The sequence below is a fragment of the Saimiri boliviensis genome, chromosome 11 (genome assembly GCF_048565385.1).
Source record: "Saimiri boliviensis isolate mSaiBol1 chromosome 11, mSaiBol1.pri, whole genome shotgun sequence".
In the NCBI taxonomy this organism is placed as follows: domain Eukaryota; kingdom Metazoa; phylum Chordata; class Mammalia; order Primates; family Cebidae; genus Saimiri; species Saimiri boliviensis.
This window is the reverse complement of record NC_133459.1, coordinates 5756086-5775471: the sequence shown is the minus strand read 5'-3', so window position 1 is coordinate 5775471 and position 19386 is coordinate 5756086. Positions and strand designations below refer to the sequence as shown.

At 40.4% G+C, this 19386-nt stretch overlaps 1 protein-coding gene across 14 annotated transcripts in view; it reads right to left on the bottom strand.

The window, feature by feature from the left end:
* CAMTA1 (calmodulin binding transcription activator 1) overlaps window positions 1–19386 on the bottom strand; it is a 964942-nt gene that overhangs the window by 877603 nt on the left and 67953 nt on the right. For 2 of the 14 annotated variants that reach the window (XR_005580835.2, XR_005580833.2), the window contains exon 4: window positions 323–406. The exons of 10 other annotated variants lie outside the window; for them this stretch is intronic. Coding sequence is in view for 1 of the 4 variants with exons in the window: in XM_039474368.2 (XP_039330302.1) it covers window positions 398–406 (9 nt within the window). In the remaining 3 variants the exon portion in view is untranslated. Of the gene's footprint in view, window positions 1–142; window positions 407–1788 lie in introns of those variants that run through there. 2 more of the 14 variants (XM_039474368.2, XM_074380002.1) reach the window with 2 other exon arrangements.

Genomic DNA, 19386 nt, shown 5'->3' with positions numbered 1-19386 from the left:
GGTGTCCTGGGTGTGCGTAAGTTATATGTAAATATCAAGTTAATTCAGCTTCTGCAAAACATGAATAAAAAAGGAAATATACTGTATGGGGAAAGGCACTCATTAAACTTAAATTTTAAAAGGATGAAAACACAGATTACACTTTATTTTAAAACTGAAATGAATTTTAATACGGAAAATGAAGACAGCATTTTGCAAATTTATCGCTCAAAGGGGTATCTCTATTTGAGGAAATCAGCGTGTTACACTTTGAGAGATGAAATGTTACAGCTTGTACACCAAAATTAAAAAATGAAATTAAATTAAAAAATGAAATGGTTACCAAGGTAATGCAGGTCAGGGGATCAAAGGTGAAGGGTCACACATTATTAAAAAGAAATCCAAAAGGACGGCTGCATCATGATCTCTGCAAAACAAAGGAGCTCCAGTAAGTAAAACTAATATCTCTTGAGAATTTAAAATCAAGCTCTTGAAGATTCCACTGTACTTGAACCCAATCATTCCTGATGCTGTGTAGAGCCACTTTTATTTATGTACAAAACCACACTTTAATTACCTGTTACCAATATTTTTTAAAATTTAACCATTCAATCATTAAAACACAAAATATCTTCAACTGAAAGTGACCAAAAGTGTTCGTATTTCTATTTGACCCCACAACCTGTTTTCTGGAAATGACAGTGTTTGATAAGTTGCCAACATATCAGAAATCTAATTTGGTCACAGCATGGTGAGTTTTTTCCTCTCCTCAAGGAATGAGTTCCAAAATTGAGTTTTTGCAAATTTGTTTCATTTGAAGTAGCTGCATAAAATTTCCATTATTGGAACATTTAGTATAACAATGTTCTAGAAGACAGCAATAAAGTGATACATGATAAAATAAACTGTGTAACTATATCTATTAAGATCTGTTCTCACATTCAACTTTCACTTCACAGGGGAAAAAAAGACATTTTAAGCAAAATAGCTTGCTAGTTCTACTGGAATTACACAGAATTAACAGAGGCTTGACATGAGGAATATCTACAAGGGTTTTTATGTTTCCCTGTATCTGACAAGCTTCATTTCTTCAATACATGTTATTTACTCACTTTCCCCATTAACAAACTAAAGTAGTTTAATGTTTTTTTTTAAAAGGATACAACTATAGCTTTGTTTTGAAACATGAAGCTACCACCCAAATCATGACAAAATCTGCAGTAATGATAAGCATGATAATTAATGGTTATAGTAAATAATTTCAGTCTTCATTTCACTAGTATATAAAATGAACAGTATCATAACACAATCATTTTTAGTGTCTCCTCTCCGAAAATTGAGCTTTAGCAGGCTGTATGCTCCCTGGTTTAGGCATCCAAATTCCTTAGTGCTTACTAGACAGCAGATTCTACAAAGCAGTGTAAATAATGGCCTGCCATACAGGATAGTCCATGGGAGGAGCATAACCAGGAAAAAGAACTTAGTTACCGCTCTTTTTACAAGAGTCCCCACTTGCCATTTCTTCTTCATTCTCCTACTTCCGTTGTATAGCCCACAATATTTAACATCTGAGTTAACCTTGTTAAAAGTTAAATTCCAAAAACACTTAGATATTAATATACAGACAACTTCCAGAAGGATTTTATTAAAAGAAACAGGACAGTCTTTCTAGAGGCTTATGGCAATCAATAAAAAAAACAAACCCTACAAATGCCAGATGTTTGTTCCTGTGATTAGGTTTTGTTAAAATAACTTGCAGAGCTCATGCACTGGGTCCGAGTGTGTTAGTGCCCTAAGGCCATGTTTCAAAAAAACACAATTTTTTTTTTTTTTTTTTTTTTTTTTTTTTTTTAGTTTCATAGCTACTGAAAAGTAAACTAGCATTTCATTTCTCTGGAATGTTCATCTCACATAAAGTCTGTTACACATGTGTTTGTTGCTGGGAGGCATGCAAGCAGAACACTATAGAAAGAATCAATACTCCATCAAAACAATGCATATGTTGTTTTAGTAGCATCATTATTTAGACCATTTCAGCATGTTTGTAACCAAAAAACAAGAAGCCAGCAGTGTAACACTGGTCAAGTTTTGTTTCCCAAAAATATTTTGTATTAAAAAGAAGAAAAAGTAATCCTGTTCAGATCAACTAACTCTATGTACCCCCTTCATTACTAAAACGTGTATGTATTAAATAACAATCGCTTCTTGACATCAAGATGAGGACGTACTCACAGATGCTTTTTTAAAGTCTTCTAAATCATCTTCAAAATTCACCAACTCACACAGACAAAAAAATGTTAGCCCAAATCTATCAGCTTAATCTCCACCAAAAGTTTCAGACACAAGACTACCTGAACATGATGTCATCGCCACAAAGTCAAGAATTAACTCTTTGAGTGCCTGAATGTTACCAACCAAATTCCCATATGGGAATGAAAACAATCGCCCCACCTAAATTCTTAGCAGTTCTGACAAAATGGCTCCAAATAAAATTATGCCAATAATGATAACATTTTAGGTGACTCCAAAAAAATCTATAAGGATTTTAGCTAATATTTTCTACATGAGTTTGCTATTTAGGGAGGAGAAGGTAAAGGCTACTAGTTTACTACGTCCCTCATAGTCAAAGAACCTGGAATATAATTTATTAAGTAAAAAGAAGGCTAGAAGCCTTCCAAGGGACAATGCAACCCTAGGGAGTAATTACTTCCACTTAAATGATGACAACAAAGTGCTGATTCTGAGTCCAGTCTGTTTGCTGAGGCAAGTATATGAGCCACACACATTTCCCCACAGAAATAATGCTGTAAAGAGGAATCAGATTTGACACCTGTCGATTTCACCTGCTCTGAACTCTGCGGTTATTGGACCTGACTAGCTTCTCTCCCCATCAAAGGCTGGCTAAGTCTTAACTTTGGATACAAAGCCCTCTCTTCAGAACCTCCAGTCTCCCTGCCCCACTCCCAGGCACCAGCAGCAGTGCCTGAGGATCCAAAATTATCCATCTTCCTTTCTCTTCCAGAAGCCTCCCTTTCTTCAATAAGGCACAGTCAGCTCATGACTATGAATGGACTGAATTAATACACACCAGTGCATCAACAGACTGAGACTGAGGGGTTTTCATTAACCCCAAACACATCACCAACTGGAAGAACTACTAGGCATTTTTACATCAAAGGGTACAGAAAGCTAGTCCTCCTCAGGAAGACTTGTTACATTACAGCTTGTCTCTTTTTAACTAGTAAGTGAATCAGACAAGAAATACTCAAAGACTCCCAAAACCTTGTAACTATAGGATACAAGCTATTCCTAACCTAAAATTGGAAAACTACACTACCCTATCTGTGAGTTATATGGCTGAAAGAAGAAACACACTAAGTTTCACTTTCACAAGACCATGAAGCCATCAATGTTATAGCAAAGAATACTCTTTTAGGAAAATTCTCACCCATATTAAGCTCTAACTACCTGGACAACATTTTATAGGAATACCTTTTCCAACAAACTCAGTTTGTATTCTATGTTAAAAATCTTTCCCCCTCCCCCATCAAGGAGTAGTATTTAAGCACAGGGAATTGGTTCACTTCTTAACTAAACAGACACAGAGCAAAGAATGTCATTTCTAGTAAGCTTAAATAATGACAGAAATGCTGCCATTTTCACCTCAAGCATATTACTTTCCAAAAAAATACATGGAAGAACTGGAAATAAATGAAAAATAAAGAGCCAAGAAAATGTAGAGATATAGAAGCTAGAAGGAGACAAGTGAAGAGACCCATTTAAATAAAATCCTACTTTTTTTTTTTTTAAGGCAGAGTCTCACTCTGTCACACAGGCTAGGGTGCAGTGGCAAGATCTTGGCTCACTGCAACCTCCGCGTGCCAGGTAAAACTTTATACAGTTCTACTAACTCTTTACAAAATGGTTGTTAACCCAACATTATATGCTTTCTACAGCAGAAACTAACCTCAATAAGCATATTCAACAATTAAAAAGAACTACCAAGGCTAGGCATGGTACTGTGGCTCACGCCTATAATCCCACCACTTTGGGAGGCTGAGGCAGGAGGATCACTTGAGTCCAGGAGTTTGAGATCAGCCTGTGCAATACAGGGAGATTCCATCTCCGCAAAACAATAAACAATACTAGCTGGGTGTGGTGATACACACCTGTAGTCCCAGCTACTTAGGAGGCTGAGGCAGGAGGAACACTTGAGCCCAGGAGGTGGAGGCGGCAGTGAGCTGAGATTGTGCCACTGCATTCCAGCCTGGGTGACAGAGCAAGACCCTGTCTCAGGGGGTTTGGGGGGAACACAGCAAAAAGGTGATTACAATGATAGGAAAAAATCTATTATTTTTAATCTATACATATAAATAAATAAATAAATCACCAACATGCCATTCAACAAAAAAATGCACTTGAGCTCTGTATGCCCTACAGTTTAGTGGGGATTATATTTTTACTACCATTTCATGTTAGAATTCATGTTAGTCTTTCTAGCATGATAAAAATGCCATCTACTGAAAAACCAAAGAAAAGCTCAGCCTTTGGCTTTCCTATCTGTGGCTCACAAGCGCCCGGCAGGTGCTGTCCTTCCTTTCTCTCCCCCACCTGCCAGCAGGCACCATATCCACCTTTATTCCAGCCTTTCTGAAAATATCTTTCCTGTCAAACTCTTCCAAGACAATCTGTTCGAAGACATCTGTCTGTTTCTCAAAACTTTCTATAAATAATCCTGCAACCTAAACCTACAATCGTCATATTACTTCCACTACACTCCTCAAAAAGAAAACAAAAGCGAAAACTACAAGTTAAATATCTTTCTACCTAGTACTTTATCCTCAACAACATAACTTTTTCCCCCAATAACATCAAAACTTTCACAAAAGGAGGAGAAAGGTGGGCAGAAGGAATTGCAAAAGGCACCAGGAAACTTTGGAGAGTGATAAACATGCTCGTTATCGTACTGTGGCGATGGTCATGCAGTGTACACTGATGTACACCTGTAAAACGTACACGACAATGCGCAACTTAGTATGCCAATTATACCTCAATAAAGCTGCTTAAGAATGGTGGGTGGGGAGCCCAAGACAGGGATGCTGCCCCCTCTGTGTGCTTTAGGCATGCAGCCATGCTGTTGTGGCCGTCCATGCAGAGGAGGCCGAGAGATCATAAGGAAGCCCATGGGAGCCACCATCCCTGAGCTGCTAGTCTTCTTGTTACATGAGACAATAAAAGAATACTCAATGTTTATTAATATAGAAATACATAATAAACACACATATGGTACATCTTTAAAACCCTTAGTGTTGATTACTAATTTTCATGTTAGCCGCAAACCTGAAATTACCATATTTTCCAAAGCAAAAGTCCGGGCACAGTCTGAAATAGTTTCTCTACAGAAAGACTATTTGAAATCAGCTTTAGATTTACTCTTATTTTTGCAACTGATATGCTAATCCATAAAATATGCTTAGATTTTTTTTCTTCCGCCTGGCCTGCTGCATTGAGCCAACTCTGTCATATCCTAGATCCACTCCTTTCCCGTGCTACCCCACTACCCACTAGGGAAGAAGGATCATATCAAATTCCTCCCAAACACAAATGATATGAAAAGTAAAACACGGTGGCTCAAGCCTGTAATCCCAGCACTTTGGGAGGCCGAGGCGGGTGCATCACGAGGTCAAGAGATCAAAACCATCCTGGTCAACATGGTGAAACCCCGTCTCTACTAAAAATACAAAAAATTAGCTGGGCATGGTGGCGTGTGCCTATAATCCCAGCTACTCAGGAGGCTGAGGCAGGAGAATTGCCTGAACCCAGGAGGCGGAGGTTGCGGTGAGCCGAGATCGTGCCATTGCACTCCAGCCTGGGTAACAAGAGCGAAACTCCGTCTCAAAAAAAAAAAAAAAGAGAAAAAAGAAAAGTAAAACAACAGGGAGACCAATTCACCCACTGTTGATTTTATTTCCACATTACTTGTTTCTCAACTTACTAGCCAGGCATACCAGGGTTCACTTTAATCTTTCTACTGGCTTCCTGAAGGGCAGTTTGGATCATGGAGAAGCTGACATTTCCCATTCCCTCTATTCACTGATTCTCAAACTTCAGAATGAAAAAGAATCCACTATCTAAATAACAGTCCTTGCAAAAATATAATCTCCTACCCCTAACAGATTATAATTTAGAGTGTAATTTAGCGTACCAAAGAAGTGGTTAAGGAATTTGCGTCTTTGGTAAATCCTCTAGGTAAGTCTGATCAGAAGTTCACAATCCTAATTTTCATACTGCCCAGACAGTCTAACTTCACCCTCCAGTCCCAACACACACACACACTCCTCAACACGGGCACCAAGCCACAGGTGTCAAAGCCGCTAAAATGTAAATTAAGAAACAAATTCAAGCTGATAATAGCTTAAGGTAATCGTCCCTCTAAAGACTACTAAAATTTTTTAAATGCCAACAGATACCTTAAAAGTCTTTACAATTTAAGAATAAACCCACAGTGAAAGACGGGGTGGCTTCACAGAATGTAGGGAGTCCTTTCTAGGCTTTAAATCATGCCATGTGATTGAACCTGGGTTCAGGTGCTAGCTCTCCCACTTACTACTTCTGTGATCTTGGACAAAGTAATTTTTCAACTACGGTCTTCCTTTCTTCATTTACAACATAAAAACAGTAACATTCCGTCTCTACTAAAAATACAAAAAATTAGCTGGGCATGGTGGCGCATGCCTGTAATCCCAGCTACTCAGGAGGCTGAGGCTGGAGAATTGCCTGAACCCAGGAGGCGGAGGTTGTGGTGAGCTGAGATCATGCCATTGCACTCCAGCCTGGGTAACAAGAGCGAAACTCCGTCTCAAAAAAAAAAAAAAAACAGTAACATTCCTACCCCACAGAGTTGCTGTGAGAATGAACAAAAATAATTAATGCAAACTATTTAGGCTAGTACTCAGGACCTCAAAAGCAAAAAACACTGGCTCTGTGATTACTGTCATTATGCCGCTCATCTTACATTCCTTTTCTTATCTGATTCTTTCCACAACTTACAAGGGAGACACTGCTGTCCACATTTTTGCAGATGGGTAGAGTTTAAGCTCAAGAGAATGGCAGAGCCAGAATTCAAATGACATCTGCCCAAATCTATCCTAACCTCAACTGAAATGCTGAAGGATCTGTAAGTTGCTCCCCGGCCCTCAACAGGCTTACTACGAGCACTCATATGCCCACACTTAGCATTAGGCCTGGCAGATCCAGGTTCCTGGTAACTGTCTGGTAAATAAGACAATGAATGAATGGGTCCTCAGGAGTGACAGAGGCTGAACACACTTTCTAGATCCACTACTGTACCCATTACAGCACCTTATGTGACACATTCTAAAGGATACATGTGGGATTTAAATCAGTGTACTAAGAAAAATAAATTCAAGTACTTTTTTGCATACCTGTATGCTAAAAATGAAGAGTGCTTTCCATTCAAAAGATAAAATTCATCCATTCAGGCCAGGCACACACCTGGAATTCTAGCACTTTGGAAGGCCAAAGGAGGAGGACTGTTTAAGCCCCAGAAGTTTGAGAGCAGCCTGGGCCATATAGTGAGACCCCATTTCTATTAAAATTTTTAGTATTTTTTAAAAATTTCACCCAGTCAGCAACTATTTATCAAGCATCCCCTCTGGCACAGGCTTGGTATACGTAATAGGGACACACAGTGATGAGCGGAGGTATGTCTCAGTCTTGCCCATCCCAGCATTGAGGAATAATTCTGACACAGAACAAGTAACTCCCAGCATCAGGGATGCAGTGTGGCATACTCCAGAAACACCTCACAAGAGTGACCCATGGACCCTGAAAGGGGATGGGAAGTGTCCCCTGAAGAAACAACATGTAAATGGCATATAAGTGGGATCTGAAGGAAAACAGGGTGGAGAGAGACCATCATTCTAAGGAGAGGCAATGACATGACTCAGGGAGCTAAGAGTGATGAAGGGACTCGGGCAAGAAACCAGTGGCTGGAACAGAGGACAAGGCAAGAGGGGTAGAATAGGTGACAGGACTGAGTTCAGGTAGTCCCGGCAGACTGTGTCTAGAAGGTGGGGTGGTATCTCAAGTACAACAGAAAGCCACTCAAAGGCTTGGGAACAAGAGTACCACTGACCAGCTGGCAGTTTTAAAAGACCACATAGGCATCTGGGTGGACACTGGGTAGGAAGAGGCAAAGGCACAAGCAGGGCATGAGTAGGAAGATCTCTTGATGCCCTCTGGGCAAAGGCAATTGTGGCTTGGACTGCGGCAGTGGCTGCAAAGAGTGACTTAGACAAATTTATTTGGGAAAGCGAACCAGCAGGAATTGGTTTGGATTCAAATCAGATAAAAAGAAGAGAAGGCTGGGTACGGTGGCTCACGCCTGTAATCCCAGCACTTTGGGAAGCTCAGGCTGGTGGATCACAAGGTCAAGAAATTTAGCCCATCCTGGCCAACATGAGGAAAATCCATCTCTACTAAAAATACAAAAATTAGCTAGGTGTGGCGGCACACACCTGTAGTCCTAGCTACTCAGGAGGCTGAGGCAGAACAATCACTTGAACTCGGAAGGCGGAGGTTGCAGTGAGCCTAGATCACACCACTGCACTCCAGTCTGGGCAACAGAGCAAGATTGTCTCAAAAAAAAAAAAAAAAGGAAGTGTCAAAAATGCCAGTAATTTTATAGTGAAGAAATCTAACAAGCTCTACCTGAGCCAGGTGATCAAGGTTAATATCATCAGTAGTACATCATGTTGAGAGCAGGTACCCTTGATACAATGTGATGAGAATGGCACTTTACCTCTGTGGTCTTCCTTCCCAAAAACCCATCATCCAAGTCCAATCATGAGAAAAACATGAGACAAATCCAAATTGAAGAACACTGTATAAAATACCTAGTCGGTCAAGGTCAAAAAAACAAGAAAGATCTAAGAAACTGTCAGTCTAATGGAGCCTAAGAAGATATGACAACCAGATGTAATGTGGCTTCCTGAATGGGATTCTGAAAAAGAAAAGGACTTTAGGGGAAAACTAAGGCAATCTGAATAAAATGTAGAGTTCGGTGTCAACAGTGTGCCAGTACTGGCTCACTGGTGTGAAAAATGTATCACAGTAATGTTAGCAGGGGAAACTGGGTGTGGAGTGCACAGGAACTCTCCTTAATATTCTTCAGACATTTCTGTAACTCTTAAAGCTATCCTAAGTTTACCATCCTAAGTTTACTTTAAAACTGACCCCCAGAATTTGACTTGATCACCTGGGAGGCTCAAGTACCCCTCACTGCGGACATGGGAGGGGACACAGAAGGAAAATCGTGAAGCTCGGTCTCAGACATGAGGCCAGAACAGCCATCAGACACTCAGCAGAGACAGCACGGAGGCAGCTCTGGAGTGGGGCTCAGTACAGAGCTCTGGGCTCATGAAACACACATAGGAGCCATTAGCAGATTCAATCTCTGGAAGCAGATGGGGTCACCTAGAGTAAGAATGAATATAGAGAAGGGTCTGAACTCACAGGGGGTGGAGAGGGAATGGAGAAATGGTGGTCAAAGGGTATAAACTTTATATTATAAGAAGAATATTTTCTGGGGCTCTCATGTACAGCACGGTGTCTACAGCTAATAATACTGTACTGTTTATTTGAAATTTGCTAGCAGAGCAGATATCAAGTGTCTTCACTCCTCTCTCCCTCCATACACACACGGTAACTCTGTATTGTGAGGGATGTGCTGGTTGTGCTAATCATGCATAATCATGTGCTAATACAATGTATACACACATCAAATTAGGTTGTACACTTTGAACATATATACCTTTTATTTGTCAATTACACTTCAACAAGCTAGGGGAAAGTTTGTCATTTCCTTCAGAAACAAATTAGCGTAATTCTTATGATTTATATATTCTTGTCACCTCTATGCCTTTTTTTCCCGAAGAAAATAGTTCTCTTTTTCATGTATGATACTATTTGATTAAGTCTCTTTGACTCTCTTCTTTCCAAAAGCTGGCCAGGCACAGTGGCTCACGCCTGTAATCCTAGCACTTTGGGAGGCCAAGGCAGGTGGATCACCTGAGGTCAGGAGTTCGAGATCAGTCTGGACAACCATGGCCAACATGGTAAAACCCCATCTCTACTAAAAATACAACAGTTGCCCAGGCGCGGTGGCTCATGCCTGTAATCCCAGCACTTTGGGAGGCCACAGTGGGCAGATCACTTGAGGTCGAGAGTTCAAGATCAGTCTGGACAACCATGGCCAACATGAAGAAACCCCATCTCTACTAAAAATACAAAATTAGCCAGGTGTGGTGGTGCATGACTACAATCCCAGCCACTCAGGAGGCTGAGGCAGGAGAATTGCTTGAACCTGGGAGATGGAGGTTGCGGTGAGCCAAGATTGTGCCTTTGCATTCCAGCCTGAGCAACAAGAGTAAAACTCCGTCTCAAAAAAAAAAAAAAAATTTAGTTGGGCGTGGTAGCGGATGCCTATAATCCCAGCTACTTGGGAGGCCGAGGCAGGAGAATCGCTCAAACCCAGGAGACAGAGGCTGCAGTGAGCTGAGATTGCGTCACGGCACTCTAGCCTCTAAAAAAAAAAAAAAAAAAAAAATACTGTATGACTCCACTTTATGAGATACTTAGAATAGTCAAATTCATACAGACAGAGAGCAGTAGAAGGGTGGTTGCCTGAGGCAAGGGGTAGGGAGAATGGGAAATTACTGTTTATTGGGTACAGAGTTTCAGTTTTACAAGATGAGAAGAGTTCTGGAGATGGATGGCACAGCAATGTGAATGTACTTAATACCACTGAACTGTACATTTGAAAATGGTTAAGCCAACACATTTTATATATGCATATTTTACCACAATTTAAAAAATTTGTAAAGCAATCTGGCTCTCCTAATATTAAAGCCATATCAAGCTACAATGACCTGCTGTGAGAAAAATTTAAAGCTGAAGAACATTAGCCTAGAGCAGCACTTTCCAAACACTGCCCTACTGATGTGCAGTTCAACGTAAATGAGTTACACGTGTGCCTTGTGAGGGACACTCAGCCACTCTAACCCCTGACCAGCAGTTTCTGACCTCAAGGATACTCATTCATTCTCCAGTATGTCCTACAAATATTCTTATTTTTAATGTGTTCTAAGATATGAGAAGTCATGGCTGAAGAAATAAGGGTTAGAGATCACTTCAATTCCATCTTCGGTGACAAGAAAAGTTGCTTTCGTTTGCGTTAACCTACAACTTCTGCTGCCAAAGGACAACAAAGATGATGTGATCTTACTGAAACAAGTAACAGGTATCAGTTAGATAAACAAATGAATCTGTACTGTAAAGTCACACCTCCATGGCCAGGTACGGTGACTTATGCCTGTAATCCCAGAACTTTGGGAGGCCGAGGCAGGCAGATCTCTCGAGATCAGGAGTTCAAGATAAGCCTGGACAACAAGGTGAAACCCCGTCTTGACTAACAATACAAAAATTAGCCGGGCATGGTGGCATGTGCCTGTGATCCCAGCTACTCAGAAGGCTGAGGCACTTGAACCCAGGAGGTGGAAGCTGCAGTAAATTGAAGACTACACCACTGCACTCCAACCTGGGTGAGAGAGCAAGACTCTGTATCCAAAAAAAAAAAAAAAAAGTCATACTCCACTTCTGATAGTTTTGGATTTTTTTGAGATGGAGTCTCACTCTGTCACCCAGGCTGCAGTGCAATGGCGCAATCTGGGCTCACTGGAACCTCTGCCTCCTGGGTGCAAGCTATTCTCCCACCTCAGCCTCCCGAGCAGCTGGGACTACAGGCGCACACCACCGTGGCAGAATAATTTTTTTTGTATTTTTAGTACAGACGGGGTTTTACCACATTGGCCAGGTTGGTCTCAAATTTCTGACCTCAGGTGACCCGCCCGCCTTGGCTTCCCAAAGTGCTGAGATGACCAGGCGTGAGCCACTGCGACCGGCCCTGATAGATCTTTAAGAACAGAACAGAAGCAATACTTTTCTCTTTACAATATGTTAGAATGACAAAAACTAAATCAGTGTATAAGGAAAGAAAAAACAATGTGGTAATGTTGTAGACACAGAATAAACAGATCAATGAACAAAGAGTTCAGGTAAAAAACCATGTATTTCTGGCAACTTAGCACATGGTAATCACAGTATCTCAAATTAGCAGAAAATGGTCAATGACTCAACAAAAGCATCCTATTTGGAGAAAAATGAAATTAGAGCTCTAACTCACCCTACTCACATATTTTTAAAAGTTTAGCTATATTAAACATCTAAGGATAAAAATTCAAAACAAAAAAGAAAGTCTAGGGTGAATACTTAATTATTGGTGTTGGGAAGACTAAGTACACATGAGGCCAGAAAGATTCAGAGTTTGGGAGCATGACTCCAGGACTGGCATGAGGATGTAATGAGTAAGAAAACAAAGATTGAAATATAGATGACTCGAGGAAGAAAAATTATACATACTTTTTTTGAAAAGAAAAACATAGAAATCAGAAAGAAAAAGAACGAAGAACCTACTAGAAAAACAACTGAAGACAATTACAAAAAGTAATATCCAAATAATTAGCATAAATAGTCAAACCATACTAAACTGCAGGAATAGACAAAGAAATGGATATTAAAAAGAGGTATGAGTCTTCCACCTGTTGGGCTGAGAAAGATACAGAAGGCTGACAACACTTACCATTGGTAAGGGTTTAGGGAAACGGACGCTCTCACTTTTGGCTAATGAGAGTCCAAACTGGCATTATACAACATTTTTTTTTCTTTTTTTGAGACAGGGTCTCCCTCTGCTGCCCAGGTTCACTGCAGCCTTGACGTCCTGGGCTCAAGTGATCCTCCCACCTTAGCTTCCTGGGACCACCGAACACACAACAACGCTCAGCTAATTTTGTTTATTTTTTGTAAAGCCAGGTCTCCCTATGTTGCCCAGGCTGGTCTTGAACTCTTGGGCTCAAGTGATCCTTCTGCCCAGGCCTTTCAAAGTGATGGAATTACAGACGTTGGCCACTGCGCCTAGCTTGGTGCCACATTTCTAAGGGGATATGGCAAATATTTACATTCTGACAAGCACTTCTGTCCTGGAACATAACTGGAGATGTTAAGTGCATCGCTTATTATAACAGCAAAATATGGGGACAACCAATAGGGGATTGGCTTAAAACTTTTTATGGAACATCTATGCTATGCCTTTATGCACATACACCCACACACATATGCACTGACACAAAAAATGTCCAAAACATATTGTGTAAATGGAGAGAAAAAACAGGAAAGCTGTATACAATTCCTCTTGTGTGTATGTATACTCAAACATATATACATACAACACACACGTGATTTACATAGGCATTTGTAAAGTCCAAAAAAAAGGAAATAAATCCAGTTGCTCACAATGGTTATCTCGTAGAATGTACAATTTTAGAATAGAGTCAGTTTATAATCTCTACACTGTTATTAGAATTTTTTCAAAAACCATTTATTACTTTTATAAGTATGTATTTTATACATAATAAAATAATTTCTATGGGAGGGAAAAGTAATCTTTGGCAAATAGGATAATGATTTGTACGCTCCCTTTCTTCATTAATACATAAAGTCCTCTCAATATAAAGCAGCTTCCAGTTATGCCTGAATGGTCTTACAATGTCCGTATTATTCTTTTAGACAAAGGAATGCTCTATACTGAACAGTCAAAAGTTAGATCTTTTGATTGAGCTACGGCAAAGTTATATATGACACTGGAATTCTCATATAAAAAGCCTAAGACTCAAAAGAAAATGAAGGGAAAAAAAGCATAAGACTCAGCAAATAAAGGACAATCTTCTTCATGCATGCCTAAATTAGAAGGAGCTATGACCTGTCAATACGATTTCACACAAGATCACTGTGAGGCTAAACTTAGCAAAGATCCATGAAAATACTCACTATAGGATCAGACTAATTAATTGGTCAAAAAAAGCAGCTGCAAGAAATACAACTTATTTAATATATAACCACACCAGTATAATGCCAGCTAAGCTGGTTTCTGTAACGGGCATAAAACAATCACAACACCCCACCACCACCACACACACGCACCACTTTAAGTCAGAATAATGCTAAAAACAAGGCAGGATGTAACAGAACCTCAATATACAAAGTAATATATAATCTCAATTTTATTTTAATAATACTGAAAACAGTCACCTCTTAAGTTGGATATGTCCCTAAGGATAAGTAGTTCTATAAATTATATTAACGTATTTTTAAGAAACAAACACACTGTAAACAAAACTAATGCCATGAAACAAAGCTAATTCAAAGAATTTGAAATACATTTGAACAGTTAAAATCCTTTAATAGCAGAAACAACTGTAATTTGAACTGGGGATATCAGTACTAACATCCCTACAATATGTCTTCATTCATGACTGGCCTTTCTTCAGTATCCCACTACTCATTCCTTCCCATTCCTGGGATCTCGAATCTTTAATTCCTTCACACAGCAATTATTTACTGAGCATTTACTATGTGCCAAGCACCATTCTAAACTCTGGAGATGCAGCAGTGAGCAAAACTAAAATCTCTGCCCTGGCATATCTTGCCTTCTAGTGGCATCAAATCCCATCAGTGCCACCCGCTACATAAAATTACATCCTTCTGGCCACCCTACCTCAACATCCCTAGATCTCCCCATTAATAGGCTCTATTTTTTTTTTTCTTTTTACAAGGCACTTGGCAGATTATTTTCTTTTCAGTGTCCCCACTTTAGAATATTAAGCTCCAGAAGACAGGAATGTTTTTTTATGTTTCATATGTTACAAGAGCTTAGAATACTGCCTCTCATACAGACATTCAAATATTTGTTGAGTTAATGAATACCTTCTCTTCCCTCTATGGTCGTCTAGGTCTCCCTCCCAATGAAAGTTACTCACTTCTATCCTATTTTGTAAACAAAACACATGTCCTCTGTCCTGCAGCCCAACCCTACCTCCTTCTACCTTCTAGCTTCTTTGAAGATGCAGAACTGCAGTAGTCTGTACCAACTATCTCCACTTCCTCGCTTTCCCTGCAACTGGTTTGGTTTTGTTTGTTTGGTCACCAAAGACTTCTTCATCTACAAATCCAAATTTATTTTACTTTTTTAATTGAGCAAATAATTCATATTCACTACAAAAGTACACAGAAATTGGCATCACATGCCATGTAATGACTTATGCCAGACACCTGGGAGTTATTCTCAACATCCTCTCTCTCTCTTGTAGCCCACCCTCAGTCCACCATCAGTTCTGAATGATTCTATTTCCAAACCCCATCTCCAAGCCATCCAGTTATCTCCAGCTCCACTGCTGGGCCTTGGTGCCACTTCCACCGTTAACTTTCACTGGATTCCTGCGAACTGCACCCAGTGGTCTCTCAAATTCCATTCTTGCCTCCAATCCCCTGACCACTCTGCACCCCACACAGAGGCTGAATATGGCAAACCAGTCCATGAATCTCCTATTTCAGACCTCTATCATGGGCAGCCCTTCACAGGGACATCTCAGTTTCCAAGGTAGCCTACTGCTGCTGCAGCTGCGAGCAGCATGACCCCTGCTGTGGCCTCTTCTGCCACTCTCCACCACCCCCTAACCTCTAGACATCTCCCACTTCTCACTTCAGACACACCGAGCTCTTCCCATTGTGAAGCCTCCCCTCAGTCTAGATCACTCTTTGCTTATCACTCATCTCACCAAGCTAAACTCCTCCTCATCACTTCCATCATAAAAATATCACTTTCTAAGAGAAGAATTCCCTGGCTTCTCATGTAAATTACATCTTCCTCTCTTACAGCAGCCTGCATTTTTCCTTCTTAACCCTTTGGAGCACTGTGTAAGTACATACCCATCCTCATAATTATCTGCTAATGGCTGTCTCGGGTCTCCCTTTATTTTTTATTTATTTATTTATTTTTGAGACAGACTCTTGTTCTGTCATCCAGGCTGGAGTGCAGTGGCATGATCTCAGATCACTGCAATCTCCACCTTCCGGGTTCAAGCAATTCTCCTACCTCAGCCTCCTGAGTAGGTGGAACTACAGGTTCATGCCACTATGAATGGCTAGTTTTTTGTATTTTAGTAGAGACAGGGTTTCATTGTGTTGCCCAGGATGGTTTCGAACTCCTGATCTCAGGCAATCCGCCAGCCGTGGCTTCCCAGAGTGCTGGGATTACAGGCATGAGCCACTGTGCCCGGCCAGCTGTCTCCCTGTAAAAGCAAGATTTTGTCTTGATCCATCTATCTATCCATCCACCCATCCAATCTATCTAACCAGTCTATTTAATCTATCTGTCTATCTATCTAACTAAACTAATCTATTTATTCCCCAGGGACTAGAACAGTGCCTGGTACAAAAGAGCTCAGATGAATGACTGACTGTCCTACCAACCTATAAACTCTGCACAAACAAATTCAATGTCTATTTTGTCTACTTTTCACTATCTAGTCACAAACACATTGTCTGGCATACAGAAAATACTCAACATTTATTAAATAGATGCTGAATGAATACCCAAAAAAAAGTGGCAGGAGGAAGCATCATAATTCTGTCATAGAAAAAAAAAAAAAAAACCACTGGTATCATCTTGGCATCTTGATATATACAGCCTTCCAGATTGTTCTACATTGTGTTAATTCTATGGCATCCAGTTCCTGCAATGCAGGTGGCTTCTCCAGCACCCAGCTCTACAGGCACCTGCAACTGCTCCAGCCTCCAGAGAGTGCAGAACACAACAGCAGGCCATACCCAGCAGCCAGCAGCTCCTCCCAGCATCCCACTCTGGAGGTCTTGTAGCAGGGTACCTCCTGCAAGACACCTCTCCATGAAGAATTCTTCTGTGGCACCCAGTGAGCAACTTCTGGCAGTTATCAGAGGGTAGACATCTCAGTTTTCCATTAAGTTCCACGAGCATGACATCTCAGCAACTTCTCAGTCATGCAGGGAACCAGGAATGACCTCTAGATAAGGTCTGGATCTTGGTCCTGGGAGAAAGAGGGACTCTTCCTTGGAGGCTCCACCTCAGCCCCAGGGGCAGCAGTTGCTCCATTTATCTGCTATTTTCATATTCTTTAGAGTTCTCTTCACTTTTCACTAGCCTAACCAAATCCTTCATTACTTCAATTCCCTGTTATAATTAGTAATTATTCACATTAAATGCTTCTTTCAATTTACTGGTGATGCAGTTTGAGTCTGTGTCCACACCTAAATCTCATGTTCAGCTGTGATCTCCAATGTTGGAGATGGGGGCTGGTGGGAGGTGACCAAATCACGTGGGTGCACCTTCATGAATGGTTTAGCTCCATCCCTTTGGTGCTGTTCTTGTAATAGAGTTCTCAAGAGATCTGACTGTTTAAAACGTGTAGCGCCTCTCCTCCTCTCTCTTTATTGTGCCTGCTCCATGTAAGACAAGCCTGCTTCCCCTTCACCTTCTGCCACGATTGTAACTTTCCTGAGGCCTCCCCCAGAATCCAAGCAGACACTGGCATGATGCTTCCTGTACAGCCCATAGAACCATGAGCGAATTAAACCTCTTTTCTTTATAAATTACCCTGTCTCAGGTATTTCTTTATAGCAGTGTGAGAACAAACTAATACAACTGGTTTCTCTCTCCTGATTGGATCCAGACTGATACAAATTTGGAATTTGTGTTTGTTGTTGGTATATAAAATTGCAATTGTGTCCAGAGGTAGCTTGAATCTTACAACCTAGCTTATTATTTATAAGGTATAAGGCGTTTTCTTTTTTTAATTTTTCTATGTATATAATCATGTCACCTACAAAATCACAGTTCTGTTCCTCCCCTTTCTGACCCCTGTACTCTCCATTTTTCTTGTGGCACTGAACTAGGTAGGACTTCCAGTAAAATAATAACCATAATTGGTGACAGTGAAAACAACTTCTCTTTCCCAGCCTCAAATTTTTGACATTAAACATGGTGTTTGCGATATGATTTTTCTGAGTAAATCTTTACCAAATAAAGGAACTTAACTTTTATTCATAATGTATTAAGAGATTTCATTTTGAATGGGTTTTGGTTTTGTTTTTCTTTCAGACAAGAGTTTCACTCTTGTTGCCCAGGCTGGAATGCAATGTTGTGATCTCAGCTCACTGCAACCTCTGCCTCCTGGGTTCAAGCAATTCTCCTGCCTCAGCCTCCTGAGTAGCTGGGATTAGAGGCATGCACCACCATGCCCAGCCTGTTTTATATTTTTAGCAGAGATGGGATTTCTCCATGTTGATCAGGCTGGTATTGAACTCCCAACCTCAGATGATCTGCCCACCTCGGCTTCCCAAAGTGCTGGGGGTGTGAGCCACTGCACCTAGCCAGGTATTGGATCTTAACAAAGGCAATTTCTGTACCTCTGACATTATCACATGATTTTTCTGCTCTACTCTATTAGTTTAGTAATTTATGCTGATGAATTTTTCAGGTATTAAACCTATCTTTGTTAAGTATGAAATTCTGAATTTTGAAATTTGTCTTTTGAAATTTGTTGAGATTTGCTTCATGAATCAACAATTTTGATAAATGTTCCCTACACATATGAAAAGAACGTACAGTCTATAGTTATTGGGTGCGGTATTGTATTTCATATTTCATGTGTCCTTGACTTATCAAAGTCTCAAGTAAGTAATTTTTTACTACTTCCTGGACAATGCAAAGACCGTAAGATACTAACTCTTATTTAAATTTAACTTCCCCACAACTTATATGCTACTATTATATTTTTTAATTCTACGTATATTTTAAACCACAAATAATTATTTTACCCAACAGTGTTAATCTACATTTACCATCTTATTTATCCTTTATTTGGTCTTCACTTTTCCACGCATCTTAAAGCTGCCATCCAGGATCATTTCTCTTCTGTCCAAAGACCAATTTTACTAGTAATCCCTTTAGTGCAGGCCTGGTGTAATTAATGCTGTGATACGGTGATATAATAAGAAATATATATTTGGTCTTCATTTCAAGTTCCTGGCATTGAGCCCTGAAACCCTTGGAATTTCCTGAGTTAGTGTTAAGAAGGGCAGACGTACCTGACTGTATGATGAGAGGACTCTCAGGAGAACGGCGTCCGGTTATCAAAGCAACCATTCATGTGATTAGAGGATTTAAATGTTCAGCCCCTCCCACTCTATTCCCTACATCACCACCTCCTGGAAACGGAGACAGCTTGGAGATTGAGTTCAATAACCAATGGCCAATGATTTGATCAACCATGTCTTCATAATGGAGCCTCCATAAAAACCCAAACAAAAGAGTTCAGACAGCTTTCGGATTGGTGAACACATAGGGGAGCCGGGAGGGTGACACACCGGGAGAGGGAGTGCAAGTTCTGAGTTCCT